Source organism: Pelodiscus sinensis, chromosome 4 (assembly GCF_049634645.1).
Source record: "Pelodiscus sinensis isolate JC-2024 chromosome 4, ASM4963464v1, whole genome shotgun sequence".
Taxonomy (NCBI): domain Eukaryota; kingdom Metazoa; phylum Chordata; order Testudines; family Trionychidae; genus Pelodiscus; species Pelodiscus sinensis.
In genome coordinates, this window is record NC_134714.1 from 118,180,793 (window position 1) to 118,198,304 (window position 17,512).

The window sequence follows — 17,512 nt, forward strand, 5'->3', positions numbered from 1 at the left end:
TTCATGTCCTCTGGCTGGGGTACATCCAGGTTCATCTGCCCCCCTGCACTCCCCAGCCAGATCGAAAGGAATGGAGAAAACTGTACTTTTCCCTTGCTCTATGTCCCATATGAATGGGGGAGGGAAGGGGAGTTTCTAACCCCTAGCATACCTAAGGCACCAGGGGATGAGAGCACCTAAGGCATCTGGGGATGGGAGACTCAGGGCTGGAGCAGTCCCAGATGGGGGTAGACGCTCCATGGCAGCCTTTACCCCTGCTTGGGGATTCTTTCTCTTCTCTGGATGGTTGTATGCATCCCGGATGCATCGGGGGAGGGGAATGTGAGGCTCCTCCCCCAATCAATTTGCAAATTTGGTGATCCTAGCTATTACTGTTTGCAAGGAGTTATTTTTATGTGTCCCCATACAAATCGGGAAAGAAGGAGGCTTCTGCTTCACTCTCACTCCGCACAATCACGCGCTTGCCTTATTTTAAGTCATTATAATAGGAAGCTGCGAACCAAATATGGTGATTCCGACACTAACTATATAGAAGGAGTCAATGAACAAACGGATGGAGAGATAGACAAATAATATTGGTTCCTCACAGACAAGCACTCTCAAACATAAAGTAGATAGAATATTCCAATCTGCACTTTAAAAATCCACTCAAAAGCCATGAAAAATATCAATATTGAATGAAAACCAATGAATTGTAAAACACTTACCAGAGGCATAGACAGCATCTCCAATTTGGCAAAAGCAGGGTGTGGTTCTGGACACCGGTGATGTTGTGGGAGTTTCTGTGGGAGGCAGAGTAATGATAACTGTTGTGCCTCTGCTTGCACTTGTTCCTGCAGAGGAGATGGTTGGTGATGTTGTGGAGATTAGTGATGTTGTGCTGGTTACATAAGAAGTCGCTGTGCTTGGGCTTGTGGTGGTAATGATTGGAGATGTTTCAGAAGTGGTAGTCTCTGGTGGTTCGGTAACTGTTGTTGGAGTGGTAGATGTGACTCCGATGGTTGTTTCTGTGACTGTAGTTGTTGGTGAATGTGTAGCTGTGGGAGTGGCAGTTGTAGTTCTAATTGAGCACTCAGGGTTTTCTTCACAGCAGAAAATACGTACCTCATAATTTAAACACATTTCACTTTTCCCAGTTTGGTCCTCATTTTTGCACACCAGCCCGTAATTCACATCACACTGCACTACTTGACCAAGTTTGTCGATACTAACGTCTGGTTGGTTTACTGCCCTACATTCAATATTTTCAGGCTTTCTGCAAATTGTTCCTTCTGCTAATTTTATGTTGTCATAGGTTTCAAAATCTCCTTCTTTTGGACCAGCAAATGGGAAATCAACATCAAACCATTCAGACCATGTGCATATCGGCTGACATGGTGTAGTGGAAGAAATGGTTGTTCCTGGAGTTGTGGAGACTGGTGATGTTGTGGGAGTTTCTTTGGGAGGCAGAGTAGTGGTAACTGTTGTGCTTCTGCTTGTGCTTGTTCCTGGAGTGGAGGTTGTTAAGGTGGTTGGTGATATTGTGGAGGTGGGTGATGTTGTGGTTTTTAAAAAACGAGTCGTTGTGCTTGGGCTTGTGGTGGTAATGATTGGAGATGTTTCAGAAGTGGAAGTCTGTGGTGCTTCGGTACCTGTTGTTGTAGTAGTGGTAGACGTGACTCCGGTGGTTGTTTCTGTGACGGTTGTTGGTGTTCGTGTAACTGTAGTGGTGGGAGTTGTGGTTCTAACTGGACACTTAGGGTTTTCTCGACAGCACAACACACGTATCTGATAATTTAAGCACATTTTGTGTTTCCCAGTTTGGTCCTCATTTTTACACACCAGGCCGTAGTTCACATTGCACTGCACAACTTGACCAATCTGGTGGATGCTGAGATGTGGGTGGCTTTCAGCCCTACACTCAATATTTTCAGGCTTTCTGCAGATTGCTGCTCCTGCTGCTTTTATGTTGTCATAGGTTTCAAAGTCTCCTTGATTTGATCCGGGAGAGGGAAAATTGACATCAAACCATTCGGACCATGTGCATATCGGCTGACATGCTGTAGTAGAAGAAATGGTTGTTCCTGGAGTTGTGGAGACTGGTGATGTTGTCGGAGTTTCTTTGGGAGGCAGAGTAGTGGTAACTGTTGTGCTTCTGCTTGTGCTTGTTCCTAGAGTGGAGGTTGTTAAGGTGGTTGGTGATATTGTAGAGGTGGGTGTTGTTGTGGTTTTTACAATACGAGTCGTTGTGCTTGGGCTTGTGGTGGTAATGATTGGAGATGTTCCAGAAGTGGTAGTCTGTGGTGGTTCGGTAACTGTTGTTGTAGTAGTGGTAGATGTGACTCCGGTGGTTGTTTCTGTGACGGTTGTTGGTGTACGTGTAGTTGTGGTGGTGGGAGCTGTGGTTCTGAATGAGCACTTAGGGTTTTCTCGACAGCACAACACACGTATCTGATAATTTAAGCACATTTCATATTTCCCAGTTTGGTCCTCATTTTTACACACCAGGCCGAAGTTCACATTGCACTGCACAACTTGATCGATCTGGTTGATGCTGAGATGTGGGTGGTTTTCTGCCCTACACTCAATATTTTCAGGCTTTCTGCAAATTGCTGCTCCTGCTGCTTTTATGTTGTCATAGGTTTCAAAATCTCCTTGATTTGGTCCGGGAGAGGGAAAATCTGCATCAAACCATTCGGACCATGTGCATATCGGCTGACATGGTGTAGTGGAAGAAGTGGTTGTTTTTGGAGTTGTGGAGACTGGTGATGTTGTGGGAGTTTCTTTGGGAGGCAGAGTAGTGGTAACTGTTGTACTTATGCTTGTGCTTTTTCCTGGAGTGGATGTTGTTAAGGTGGTTGGTGATATTGTGGAGGTGGGTGATGTTGTGGTTTTTACAACATGAGTTGTTGTGCTTGGGCTTGTGGTGGTAATGATTGGAGATGTTTCAGAAGTGGTAGTCTGTGGTGGTTCAGTAACTTTTGTTGTAGTAGTGGTAGATGTGACTCCGGTGGTTGTTTCTGTGACGGTTGTTGGTGTACGTGTAGTTGTGGTGGTGGGAGTTGTGGTTCTGACTGGGCACTTAGGATTTTCTCGACAGCACAACACACGTATCTGATAATTTAAGCACATTTCATATTTACCAGTTTGGTCCTCATTTTTACACACCAGGCCGAAGTTCACATTGCACTGCACAACTTGATCGATCTGGTTGATGCTGAGATGTGGGTGGTTTTCTGCCCTACACTCAATATTTTCAGGCTTTCTGCAAATTGCTGCTCCTGCTGCTTTTATGTTGTCATAGGTTTCAAAATCTCCTTGATTTGGTCCGGGAGAGGGAAAATCTGCATCAAACCATTCGGACCATGTGCATATCGGCTGACATGGTGTAGTGGAAGAAGTGGTTGTTTTAGGAGTTGTGGAGACTGGTGATGTTGTGGGAGTTGCTTTGGGAGGCAGAGTAGTGGTAACTGTTGTGCTTCTGCTTGTGCTTGTTCCTGGAGTGGAGGTTGTTAAGGTGGTTGGTGATATTGTGGAGGTGGGTGATGTTGTGGTTTTTACAATACGAGTCGTTGTGCTTGGGCTTGTGGTGGTAATGATTGGAGATGTTTCAGAAGTGGTAGTCTGTGGTGGTTCGGTAACTGTTGTTGTAGTAGTGGTAGATGTGACTCCGGTGGTTGTTTCTGTGACGGTTGTTGGTGTACGTGTAATTGTGGTGGTGGGAGTTGTGGTTCCGACTGGGCACTTAGGGTTTTCTCGACAGCATAACACACGTATCTGATAATTTAAGCACATTTTATGTTTCCCAGTTTGGTCCTCATTTTTACACACCAGGCCGTAGTTCACATTGCACTGCACAACTTGACCAATCTGGTGGATGCTGAGATGTGGGTGGCTTTCAGCCCTACACTCAATATTTTCAGGCTTTCTGCAGATCACTGCTCCTGCTGCTTTTATGTTGTCATAGGTTTCAAAGTCTCCATGCTTTGGTCCAGGAGAGGGAAAATTGACATCAAACCATTCGGACCATGTGCATATCGGCTGACATGGTGTAGTAGAAGAAATGGTTGTTCCTGGAGTTGTGGAGACTAGTGATGTTGTGGGAGTTTCTTTGGGAGGCAGAGTAGTGGTAACTGTTGTGCTTATGCTTGTGCTTGTTCCTGGAGTGGAGGTTGTTAAAGTGGTTGGTGATATTGTAGAGGTGGGTGATGTTGTGGTTTTTACAACATGAGTTGTTGTGCTTGGGCTTGTGGTGGTAATGATTGGAGATGTTTCAGAAGTGGTAGTCTGTGGTGGTTCAGTAACTTTTGTTGTAGTAGTGGTAGATGTGACTCCGGTGGTTGTTTCTGTGACGGTTGTTGGTGTACGTGTAGTTGTGGTGGTGGGAGTTGTGGTTCTGACTGGGCACTTAGGATTTTCTCGACAGCACAACACACGTATCTGATAATTTAAGCACATTTCATATTTACCAGTTTGGTCCTCATTTTTACACACCAGGCCGAAGTTCACATTGCACTGCACAACTTGATCGATCTGGTTGATGCTGAGATGTGGGTGGTTTTCTGCCCTACACTCAATATTTTCAGGCTTTCTGCAAATTGCTGCTCCTGCTGCTTTTATGTTGTCATAGGTTTCAAAATCTCCTTGATTTGGTCCGGGAGAGGGAAAATCTGCATCAAACCATTCGGACCATGTGCATATCGGCTGACATGGTGTAGTGGAAGAAGTGGTTGTTTTAGGAGTTGTGGAGACTGGTGATGTTGTGGGAGTTGCTTTGGGAGGCAGAGTAGTGGTAACTGTTGTGCTTCTGCTTGTGCTTGTTCCTGGAGTGGAGGTTGTTAAGGTGGTTGGTGATATTGTGGAGGTGGGTGATGTTGTGGTTTTTACAATACGAGTCGTTGTGCTTGGGCTTGTGGTGGTAATGATTGGAGATGTTTCAGAAGTGGTAGTCTGTGGTGGTTCGGTAACTGTTGTTGTAGTAGTGGTAGATGTGACTCCGGTGGTTGTTTCTGTGACGGTTGTTGGTGTACGTGTAATTGTGGTGGTGGGAGTTGTGGTTCCGACTGGGCACTTAGGGTTTTCTCGACAGCATAACACACGTATCTGATAATTTAAGCACATTTTATGTTTCCCAGTTTGGTCCTCATTTTTACACACCAGGCCGTAGTTCACATTGCACTGCACAACTTGACCAATCTGGTGGATGCTGAGATGTGGGTGGCTTTCAGCCCTACACTCAATATTTTCAGGCTTTCTGCAGATCACTGCTCCTGCTGCTTTTATGTTGTCATAGGTTTCAAAGTCTCCATGCTTTGGTCCAGGAGAGGGAAAATTGACATCAAACCATTCGGACCATGTGCATATCGGCTGACATGGTGTAGTAGAAGAAATGGTTGTTCCTGGAGTTGTGGAGACTAGTGATGTTGTGGGAGTTTCTTTGGGAGGCAGAGTAGTGGTAACTGTTGTGCTTCTGCTTGTGCTTGTTCCTGGAGTGGAGGTTGTTAAAGTGGTTGGTGATATTGTAGAGGTGGGTGATGTTGTGGTTTTTACAATACGAGTCGTTGTGCTTGGGCTTGTGGTGGTAATGATTGGAGATGTTTCAGAAGTGGTAGTCTGTGGTGGTTCGGTAACTGTTGTTGTAGTAGTGGTAGATGTGACTCCGGTGGTTGTTTCTGTGACGGTTGTTGGTGTACGTGTAATTGTGGTGGTGGGAGTTGTGGTTCCGACTGGGCACTTAGGGTTTTCTCGACAGCACAACACACGTATCTGATAATTTAAGCACATTTTGTGTTTCCCAGTTTGGTCCTCATTTTTACACACCAGGCCGTAGTTCACATTGCACTGCACAACTTGACCAATCTGGTGGATGCTGAGATGTGGGTGGCTTTCAGCCCTACACTCAATATTTTCAGGCTTTCTGCAGATCGCTGCTCCTGCTGCTTTTATGTTGTCATAGGTTTCAAAGTCTCCATGCTTTGGTCCCGGAGAGGGAAAATTGACATCAAACCATTCGGACCATGTGCATATCGGCTGACATGGTGTAGTAGAAGAAATGGTTGTTCCTGGAGTTGTGGAGACTAGTGATGTTGTGGGAGTTTCTTTGGGAGGCAGAGTAGTGGTAACTGTTGTGCTTCTGCTTGTGCTTGTTCCTGGAGTGGAGGTTGTTAAGGTGGTTGGTGATATTGTGGAGGTGGGTGATGTTGTGGTTTTTACAATACGAGTCGTTGTGCTTGGGCTTGTGGTGGTAATGATTGGAGATGTTTCAGAAGTGGTAGTCTGTGGTGGTTCGGTAACTGTTGTTGTAGTAGTGGTAGATGTGACTCCGGTGGTTGTTTCTGTGACGGTTGTTGGTGTACGTGTAATTGTGGTGGTGGGAGTTGTGGTTCCGACTGGGCACTTAGGGTTTTCTCGACAGCACAACACACGTATCTGATAATTTAAGCACATTTTGTGTTTCCCAGTTTGGTCCTCATTTTTACACACCAGGCCGTAGTTCACATTGCACTGTACAACTTGACCAATCTGGTGGATGCTGAGATGTGGGTGGCTTTCAGCCCTACACTCAATATTTTCAGGCTTTCTGCAGATCGCTGCTCCTGCTGCTTTTATGTTGTCATAGGTTTCAAAGTCTCCATGCTTTGGTCCAGGAGAGGGAAAATTGACATCAAACCATTCGGACCATGTGCATATCGGCTGACATGGTGTAGTAGAAGAAATGGTTGTTCCTGGAGTTGTGGAGACTAGTAATGTTGTGGGAGTTTCTTTGGGAGGCAGAGTAGTGGTAACTGTTGTGCTTCTGCTTGTGCTTGTTCCTGGAGTGGAGGTTGTTAAGGTGGTTGGTGATATTGTGGAGGTGGGTGATGTTGTGGTTTTTACAATACGAGTCGTTGTGCTTGGGCTTGTGGTGGTAATGATTGGAGATGTTTCAGAAGTGGTAGTCTGTGGTGGTTCGGTAACTGTTGTTGTAGTAGTGGTAGATGTGACTCCGGTGGTTGTTTCTGTGATGGTTGTTGGTGCACGTGTAATTGTGGTGGTGGGAGTTGTGGTTCCGACTGGGCACTTAGGGTTTTCTCGACAGCACAACACCCGTATCTGATAATTTAAGCACATTTTGTGTTTCCCAGTTTGGTCCTCATTTTTACACATCAGGCCGAAGTTCACATTGCACTGTACAACTTGACCAATCTGATGGATGCTGAGATGTGGGTGGCTTTCTGCCCTACACTCAATATTTTCAGGCTTTCTGCAGATTGCTGCTCCTGCTGCTTTTATGTTGTCATAGGTTTCAAAGTCTCCTTGTTTTGGTCCGGGCGAGGGAAAATTGACATCAAACCATTCGGACCATGTGCATATCGGCTGACATGGTGTAGTGGAAGAAGTGGCAGTTTCTGGAGTTGTGGAGACTGGTGATATTGTGGGAGATTTTATGGGAGGCAGAGTAGTGGTAACTGTTGTGATGGTGCTTGTGCTTGTTCCTGGAATGGTGGTTTTTGTGGTGGTTGGAGATGTTGTGGAGATTGGTGATATTGTCATGACTGGAGTTGTTTCTGGTATTATTGTACTCCTCAGTGTACTTGTTTTTGTTTTACTTTCTGTGGGTGTAGTAGAATATTTCTGGATAGGCTGCGTCTGGTGTTTTGTCGTTGTCTGCAGTTGTGTAATTATTTTTTTTGTGGTTTCTGTCGAGCTTGATTTTAATGTAGTTGTTATCGTGGGTGGGGTGGTTGTTTCTTTTGTAGTCTCTGGGGTGACTGTTACTCTAGTTGTAGTGGGTGAAGTGGTTTCTGAGCATGGTATAATTAAATGCGTGCAACACTGAATTTTGATCTCGTAATTATAGCAGATTGGTGGACTTTGATCTTTGTTATAACATATCAATCCCTTTGTTTTGCTACATGTTACGTTTTGCTCCAGCTCATTTAATGGTGTGTCAGGGAACCTTTCTGCTCTGCATTCAACAGCCTTTGGAGCTTTGCATACTTTGTATCCTTTTGCTCTGATGTTCTTAAACGTATCAAAATCTCCATCGTTGATACCAGAACCAGGGTAACTTACATCATACCACTGTGACCATTCACATACTTCTTTAGTGCAAGTTGTCATGGCTGTTGTCGTTTCTAAAGTTGTAGTTATTCCTGGAGTAGTAGTTATCATTATTGATGATGTAGGTTTTTGTGTTATAGTTGGTGTAATAGTTGCAGCAGTTGTAGTTTCAGTTCTTAATGTAGTGGACATACTTCCTGTTGTTGAACTTATAGTACTAGCATAAGGAGTTGTCACAGTTGCAGAAGTTTCTGTTGTTGTGCCTGTGGTGGTTGTAGTTTGTGTGGTTGTGGTTTTTAAAGGAGTAGTTATTTTAACTTCTTTGGTTGTGGTTTCTCTTGCAGTTGTGGCCGAAATTTCTACTGTTGATGAAGTTGTAGCTTCTGTAGTTGTTGAAGTCAGGGTGGATGCTTCTGTTGAAATGGTGATGTTTCCTGGAATTGTAGTTTTTGTGGTTGTTGTACTGAAAGGTGTAGTTGTAACTGTTGTAGGTTCTCTGGTAGTAGTTGTTAAAGGAGTTGTTGTTTTAATTTCTTTTGTTGTACTTTCTGTTGTGGTAGTTGGTGGAGTCGTTTCTATTGTTGATGAAGGTATAGTTTCTGTAGTTGTAGGAGTCAGGGTGGAGGTTTGTGTTGAAACAATAGCTAGGCCTGTAGTTTTTGTACTTTCTATAGTAGTGGTTGTGGAAGGGCAATGACTAAAATCATCACAGCAGAATACTTTTATTTGATAGTTATAACACATTTGGAACATTCCGTCCTGATCTTCATTCCTGCAAACAAATCCATAGGATACATTGCACTGGATAATTTGGCCAATGCTGTTAATTGATTTTTCTGGAAATTTCTCTGCTCTACATTCAATATTTTCAGGTTTGTTGCAGATCACATTTCCTGCTGCTCTAATATCATCATATGTTTCAGAGTCTCCTTTATTGTCCAGACTGGGAAAATTGACATCATACCATTCAGACCACTTGCATTTTGGTGTACAAGGTGTTATGGATGTGATTGCTGTTGTCGTTGATACAGTTTCTGTTGAAGGGCTAGCAGTTGTTTCAGTGGTTGCTGTTGATGAAGCTGTGGTTCTAAGAGTTGAAGTTGACACAGGAGTTGTTTCTGTGACTAGAGTCGTTGAAGCAGTTTTGGATGTCATGGTAGTTGTTGCAAGAGTAGTTTGTTTTGATTCTGTGGTGATAGGTTTTGCTGTAGTTGTTGCAGATAAAGTTGTCACAGGAATTTCTGGAGTGGTAGGTTTTGTGATGGGTGTTGTAGTTTCAGAAGACTTTGTGGTAGAAGGAGTTGTATATTCACATGGTACAAAGCTACAGCATAAGACGCTGATCTGGAAATTCAGGCAGATCTCTGGATATTGATCTTTATTATAACATATTAGCCCCATTGTTGTGCTGCATTCTACTTTTTGCTCTAGTTCATTTAATGGAGTGTCGGGGAAATCCTCAGCTCTACATTCAACAGCCTTTGGAACTTTACAAACTTTATACCCTTTGGCTTTTAAATTATCAAATGTGTCGAAGTCTCCATCATCGATCCCAGACCCAGGATAGCTCACATCATACCATTGTGACCACTGACATACTTCACGAACGCAGACGGATGTAGTTGGTGCCACTGTGGTTTAAAAAAAAGGAAAATTTAGTACTAAATCATCAAGTTTCAGTGAAGTGTACTAAGAAGCTCTAATGAATATTATTTTTTCTGTTACACTAAGTAGACTAAGTGTGATGATCAACCATCAGCTATAGGAAGAGGTTCTTGTCTAGGCCCTGGTATAAGGGCATGAGCTAGTATATTGATCTCAAAACATATTTATTAAGCTAGTTGAATTGTAATTGCTATCCATTCAAATAGAGAAAACAACACCTAACATATGAATTTCTTGCTATTCTTCGATTTATTACTTTTAAGGTTCAGTCCATTATTTCTTGTGATGTGCTAGAATAAAGAATAATTATCAAAATTATAAAAATAGTTGCATGTTACACATGCATAATTTGCACATTTGGGGGAAAAACATCTTTGAGTGTAATTTTCCATTTTGTGCAGCCTGGTTGCATCTTTATGCACTTTCTCATGAATATTAAGGCCCCAGTCAAAAGCCCACTGAAACTATGGAAAGAGATAACTGAGCTCAGTAAGCTTTGGAGCAGGCTCAATATGCATCTAATTAATTTGCTATATAAATTTATTGTTCAGGAATATGTGACATTGCCTGCACTCCTCTATTTATTCATAAAACAGTTAAGGAATGACTGAATCAGGGATCTAAGCTTCTCTCTCCTGCCCTAATGTGCCTCAAGTTTGTATGAAAGGGGCCCTCTTGTGGGAGAAGAGAGTAGTCCATACTCCTCAAATGATTAATTTCACACATGATACCAAACCACCAGGGCTGCCAATGTGGAGTAAGGAGGAGGGGGCAAAGGTGTCAGTGACCCCAGTGCTTGACAATTTAAAAGGACTTGGCGCTCTGGACCCTTTAAATCTCCACTGGAGACCTGCATGGTGCTATGGATTGGCTAACGGAGGCAGTGCTGAGGGCTGCTTTTTCTAGTCTTGCCTTTCCACCTGAGGCCTGGCCCCTTCCAGGAAGGGAAAGACCTTCCCTTTGCTGATGAGGTCTGGGCAAAATCCATTACTAGCCCTGCAAAAAGCCATTGGTCATGACTTTCAGGCCAGCTTCATCCAGAGAGCTAGAGGTGAAAAGCATGGTATCTCAGTATTGCAGTCTGAGGAGCAATCTATTTACCAACCTTGTTTTCAAAATATTGTAATACCAAGAAAGATTTTAGGAGAAATTAGTCATTCTGCAATTTAATAAGTGAAAAACAGAGAATGATTCTATGGCTGTAGATTTTTTTTTAGTTACTAACTAGAAATTTTCTATATAGCAGTTTAACAAAAATGGTTTAGAAACAGTTGCCACAATGGTTTATAAAATACACGCGGCATTGTTTTTTTTAATGAATCTGTGGGAATTTGAGCAAAGATAGTATCAAAAAGAACATGCACAGTGGCTTTTATTTACTGTGTTTTCATGTTTCAGTTTGTTTTCTACTTATGGTAGAAACTAAATGCAAATATACAAAATGCAAATAAATAAAGAAGTCTTATTAGGTTCTACGTTTCTGATCCATTTGTTAGAGTTATGAACATTTACAATGAAAGCTTTGTTATCCAGCACTTGAATATCTGGAAAAACTTGGTTAACCGGCAGTGCCTCCAGCCACTATACCCGCTTATATTCAGGCACACGTGCCCGACTCCTGCCTGTACAGCTGGAGAGTTTGATGCCTCTGGCTGCTGCATTGCACTTCTGTCAGCAGCTGGCACTGCCATCATCATCAGGCACCTCTTTCCCCATCAGCCTGCCTCAAGCTGTCAGGAGTTGGATCTTCCAGGTGGCTTCTGGGCTCTCTGGCTCAGGGGGAAAGTTAAAGCTTGCTAGGCCATTCCCAAGGGAACAGGGGTCGGTTGCTGTAGTTTCCTCTGGTTAGGGGAAGGGGCAGAGCAATAAGCTTGAGTATTCAGCACATTCAATTAACCGGCGGCCCTCATTCCTCATGAGTGCCAGATAACAAAGCTTTTACTGTACTTGGTTTGGTAGGGAAATTTCACTCAATAGCAAGTCACAGTAGAGCAAACTCATGTATTAATGTAACATATACCTGTAGTGGTGAATGTCGGTGTTGAAGTGGAAAATTCAAATGTGGTTGTGGTTGTGGTTGTGGAACATTGGTAGACTTTTCTATCAATCGTTCCATTGTGACCACAAGTTGCAGTGATACACCCGCCAATACCATCTGTAGTGTCGTAAATGACATCTTCGTAATTATATTTCTTCCCATCATAGATGCAGTAACATTCTGTAAATCAAAAAGAAAATGTCATCATTAGATATTCTGAAATACAAAATTTTTGTTTTTTCCCCAAAACTTCATGTTCAGATAAAAGATGCTTTGTCAACATACCATCTTCATCATATTCACACTTAGTGCCTTCCATTGTGCATTCGCTGGAAGGGAAAAAGAGAAAAGAAAGATGGAACTGAAGATGCATACAAGATAATCACATCATTTTACTGTTTTAATTGTTTCTGTCCAATTTGTATTGCCAGGAACAAAATGAAGCTCCCAGAGAAGATTTGTTTAAGGTTAAGTTAAAAAAGACCCAGTCTTTCTCTAAGCCATGTTTCCATCCTTCCTGTGATAGGAGAGCCCCAAGCTCTCAAACCAATACAGGCAGTGCACAAAGGCAGTGTGGGATTTGCAAGACCCACTGAGTGCATAACAACACCCTGCACTGAATCCTTTCTATGATGCCACTGAGGAAGGCTTTGGCAACTGCAGGAGGGTATCTCCTGACCATTCCCCATTCTCCTGTGGAGGCGGGAGATGCAGGAAGGTTGGTAGTGAGGGAATTACTGGCACTCTGAGGTTGAAATAACTGCCAGTCTCTGGAGCTGCTTTATAGGCTAGTGAGGAGGATTCCGTTTCCACAGATCTCCATGGAACCCTCCTGAGAAAAAGGTCTGTTTATTCAAGCTGTGCACAGGATGGGGATTTCTCACTGATTAATTAAGGATCAGATTCTAGGATCTTTGTTCACATTGACTAAAACTGTACTCCACAAGTACTCCAATTGACTTTGTGGAGAAAACTGCTGTTCAGCATGAGAAGGTTATCAGAATATACCCCTAGGTAAATAGCTGTGTAAGGAAGAAATGAGTTGCAACCCCTCCCCACAAAAACCCCAAAACCAAAACCAACACCTCCTCCAGCCCCTTCCAAACCTGAAGGAATCTAGTGGACAGGTGCATGTAAAGATAATAGCAACAATTAACTGAATTAAGCTACAGAACAAGTTTAGATAATGATTTCAATAATATTTTGCAGTGCAAAGAAGGGGGAAAGTACCATTTTTAGGTTAACACAGAATGTTCAATCATACAGTAACAAATGCTTCGAGCAAATCTCTCCAAAGAAAAGAATTTCAGATCATGATCCTTTCCCTTCCCAGCCTCAGATGTAAGATAGGGTTTTGTAGTCGTTAGTAATTTATGCACAGTAGTCACAAGGTCAATACATTTGGTTAGGATTCTCCTAAACTCTGCGTACAGCTATTCTTACCATGAGTGACAGTTCTCTTCTGAAGGAATGGATGCTCCTGGCTTGTAATATTTTCCCTTGTCATCGTAACAGCCACAGTTATCTACACACTCCATATCATCTTCATCAAAATAGGGCTTGTTCTCTGGACACTTTGGATAGCAGCCTGCAGGAAAAAAGAGAGTTATATCAACCCAGGATCATTGAGATTGCATGTGATGCTAGCTCCTGCAACTAAGCTCTGCATTGTTTTCTTGTAGAAGGGGGGAATTTTATCCTTAGTGACATGAGGCACGTTGCTGCCATAGCATACATTTCTCTGAGGTTAAGTGCAATAATTTGGATCTTAATCCCAAAAAGTTCATGACCTCATTAGAGAATTATTCACACTTCAAAAAAATCCATAATCACTAATCTGGCTTGCCCTTTCTAACGAAAATATTAAATATATTGAGAATCAGGAATTTTGATTTACCATTTTAAAGCATAATGAGATATACAAAATGTATTTTACCTTCCAAGCCTTGTAACTCATGAAGGCATTTTCCACTTGGGTTCCTGCAGGTCTTCATACATGGGGATCCACAGGGCTTGTAGTGCCACTCACATTCCCCTTCTGGGTTGTAGTAATCACAGAACAGAGCTGGAAGAGGAGAAAATGGGTAGAAATATACATTTAGCAACATTTTTATATTGTTTCATTTTTATAGTGTTTCATAGCCAATCTTTATGATTTCTACAAATCCCGTAACACTGGCATACTTCTGCAAATAGTGAACAATAGTTATCCTGTTTTTAACTGAACAGGGGTTTTTACTTTTTCAGTTGTATTGAGTACAAAGATTCTACAGAGTAGCTACAAAACACATAGGCTGTGTCTAGACTTGCCACTTTTTCCGGAAAAGCTGCCGCTTTTGCGGAAAAACTTGCCAGCAGTCTACACTGGCCGCTTGAATTTCCGCAAAAGCACTGACGATCTCATGTAAGATTGTCAGTGCTTTTGCGGGAATACTATGCTGCTCTTGTTCAGGGAAAAGTCTTTTTCCGAAAAACTTTTGCGCAAAAGGGCCAGTGTAGACAGCAGAGATTTGTTTTCTGGAAAAAAGGTCCGATCGCGAAAATGGCTTTTGCGGAAAAGCGTCCTGCCAACCTAGACGCGCTTTTCCGAAAATGCTTTTAACGGAAAACTTTTCCGTTAAAAGCAGTTCCGGAAAATCATGCCAGTGTAGACGTAGCCATTCAGAAAGCATGAAATTAAATTAACTGGACCTCATATTTTCAGCTGCTAATATACATTAATATTTACTTACCCTGGACAGAAAATAACTAGGGGTATGTCTACACTACCCCGCTAGTTCGAACTAGCGGGGTAATGTAGGCTTACTGCAATTGCAAATGAAGCCCGGGAAATTCAAATCCTGGGCTTCATTTGCAAGTGCGGTATGCCTACATTACCCCGCTAGTTCGAACTAGTGGGGTAGTGTAGACATACCCTATGTGTGTATATAAAACTTACTAGGATGCCAGTGGTTTCTGACTAAGATCACAAGTCAGTAACTAGATAATACTGTAATTTAACAACTAAGACAATCATCAGAGCACAGTTTTATTTCACTCATATCTACAGTTAGAAATGTGTGGAAAGATTAGAAAAGGAAGAAGTTTTGTAGATAGTTCTGTAATTTTCTCTGTGTTTTGGGCTATTTTCCTGGTTGTAGTGTATCTCAGGAACAGCACAGGTTGGGCCTCCATGGTTCGACACCCTTGGGACCTTGCCAATCTGGAGCAAGGGAATTTGCCAGCCTTCCAGGCACCCGTCGGCTCTGCTTCTACCCGCAGCCAGCTGTTCTGCCAGCCCTGGCTGGACCACTCAGTCCTGGGACTTCCAGTTCAGCTGCCTGAGCCCCCTGCTGCAGGGCTCCTAGCCACACCTTGGAGCTTCCTGTGCTGCCTATGCCCCTGCCATGCTCCTGGCTGTGCTACTAGAGCTCCCTGTGCTGGCTGAGTCCCTTGTCAGGGGCTCATTATGCCGCCAGAGTCTGCTGCCACAGAGCTTCCTCCACACCGTGGGACTCCCCTCGCCACTTGAGCTCCCTGCCATGCTCCTGGCTGCACTGCTGGTGGCTTGTAGTGAGCTGCTCCCTGTAGCGATGTGCTATCAGTAGATGTGCTACCAGTAGAACTCTAAGTTCTCCCTAAGTAGCACATTGCTACAAGGAGCAGCTCTGTACAAACCTCTGTGCCGCCTGAGCCCCCTGTGCTGTGGGACCCCCTGTACCTCCCACAGGACTCCTGGCTGAGCCACCGGTCCTTTGCATGCTGGCAGACCCCCTGCTGTGGGGCTCCTTAGGTCTCCAGAGTTCCCTGCCGCAGGGCTCCCGGCCACACTGTGTGATTCCCTACGCAGCCTGAGCCCTCTAGCGCTGTGCTCCCCATATTGCCTGAGCCCCCTGCCCACCACTGGCCTCCCTAACTCTGGGCTCTCTTTTCCAGGAACATCTGTGGTCCAACAGAAGAGTCCCAGACCAGTGAATCCCAGTTTAGGGAGGTACAACCTGTACTGTACCCTTTTTTCATTTCTTCTTCTGCCCTTTTTCCTTTTCATTCTTTATTTCTGTTGTTCCCTCTCCCTCCATTAAATTAGGGTGTAATACTTACGGCAGATAGATGGGGTTCTCCATGCCACACAAATTCCAGCCTCGTTACATGCCTGAGCATACGCGGCTACTGCTGTGCAGAAACATTCACAATCTCCCCCGGTGTCACAGGCACAAGCATCAGTCACACAAGCGTCATAATATTCATGTGGTTCAACCTGTGAGAAAATGAATAGATGACACTTTCCTTTTTGTTCCATGTGCTTGTCATTCTGCTTTGCAATGGTAATTCTCCTCTCTCACTACAATTTCAGTCAAGTATTTGAAATGGACAAGTTTTTATTCTTTTCCTCTTTTAACATCATCCACTATAGCAATGGGACTACAGGCAGAATAAATGATGATTTGTAAGGTGGGGGAAATTAGATAAATACTGTTATTACAAAGTCAAATTAGGATATCAAATATAGGACATGCATAGCATTAGTAACCATAAAGGAAATGGGAACTCTGGAAAAAATAATACAATTAGATTAGACATTCTGTCGCAACAATTGTTCTGTTATCAATTAAACGTATTATCAGAAGCTAATCGTGCGGAACAGAATTACAAAGCCTGTAAATGTCCCATTTAAAAGGGTCACCTGATAACTGTTTAAATGTCACTTGCTCTTTTGGTGCACCAGCTAACTTGGGTCAAAATAGAAAATGAATCTCGGGCTATATCTACACTGCATGCTTATTTCAAAATAAGCTATTCCAGAATACTTATTCCAGAATAGCATATCTACAAAGTCTCAAAATTAGTCCAAGGCAGGCTTCCCTAATGTAGACATGCTATCTCAATTTAGAGCCCCAGGAGGCACTGGGGAGGAATGGCCCTGGTGAGGGGCTATTTCAAAATAGGAGCAGTGAAGAGTCTACACGCACCTTATATTGAAATAGCTATTTCGGAATAGGAGTGATTCCTCATAGAATGAGGTTTACAGATTGCAGAATAAGCCGTCCCTTATTTTGAAATGGAGTGGCTGTGTAGACACTCATATCGTTATTTTGAAATAGCACTAGTTATCTCGAAATAACAGTGCAGTGTAGGCGCACCTTCAGTGAAATGTCTACATAGTCCTCCTGGAATAAGCTGTGACTTCACGTTGATCTTACAGCATCTGATCCACCTCCCTTTGAAATATATGGAAAGATTGCTATTGACTTTAGTGTGGAACTGGATCAAGCCCAGGATGCTTCTTCCACAATCAAGTGAATATAAAACACATAGAAAACTGGTATTTGTATGGTTAGAGTACGGAGTGGCATTGCAGTGTGCATTACTAAGGTATTCTGTGTATAGCATCATCCCTGCATAGAAAGATTCCACCCAAGGATTTTGATATACCTGAGAGTGACAGGCAGAGAACACTTTGCTGTTGATTATGCTGCACTGCTTCTGGGCCCAGGAGTTCCTGTAAGGGTTTGCAGTGCAAGGATCCTTGTTGCTTTTGGCATCTGGGCAAGTAGGAGACACCTTCCAGCTGTTTCCAAACTCCAGCACATCTCCTACCACAGACTGGCTCCTGGTGGTAAAGTCATTAATGCCGTTGCCATCGTAGTTCCCACACAGGCCGCAGACCTGACCCTGCATAGAGAAACATAATAAGGGGTGCGCATAACATGTGTCTGGCAACATCTGTGATGAACAGAAATGCCAATTTTTCAGATTTCAAATGGACTTTGTCTGTTCACTGACAGGCTCACACTTTCCCCAGAAGAT

The 17,512-nt window shown here is 43.2% G+C and overlaps 1 protein-coding gene across 1 annotated transcript in view; it reads right to left on the reverse strand.

The window, feature by feature from the left end:
• MUC5AC (mucin 5AC, oligomeric mucus/gel-forming) overlaps positions 1-17,512 on the reverse strand; it is a 70,263-nt gene that overhangs the window by 18,756 nt on the left and 33,995 nt on the right. The window contains exons 25-31 of the mRNA XM_075928213.1: positions 17,138-17,377; positions 15,806-15,962; positions 13,662-13,790; positions 13,169-13,313; positions 12,011-12,054; positions 11,708-11,905; positions 708-9,653 (exon numbers count right to left, since the gene is read on the reverse strand). Of these exons, the coding sequence (XP_075784328.1) occupies positions 708-9,653; positions 11,708-11,905; positions 12,011-12,054; positions 13,169-13,313; positions 13,662-13,790; positions 15,806-15,962; positions 17,138-17,377 (9,859 nt within the window). The remainder of the gene's footprint in view (positions 1-707; positions 9,654-11,707; positions 11,906-12,010; positions 12,055-13,168; positions 13,314-13,661; positions 13,791-15,805; positions 15,963-17,137; positions 17,378-17,512) is intronic.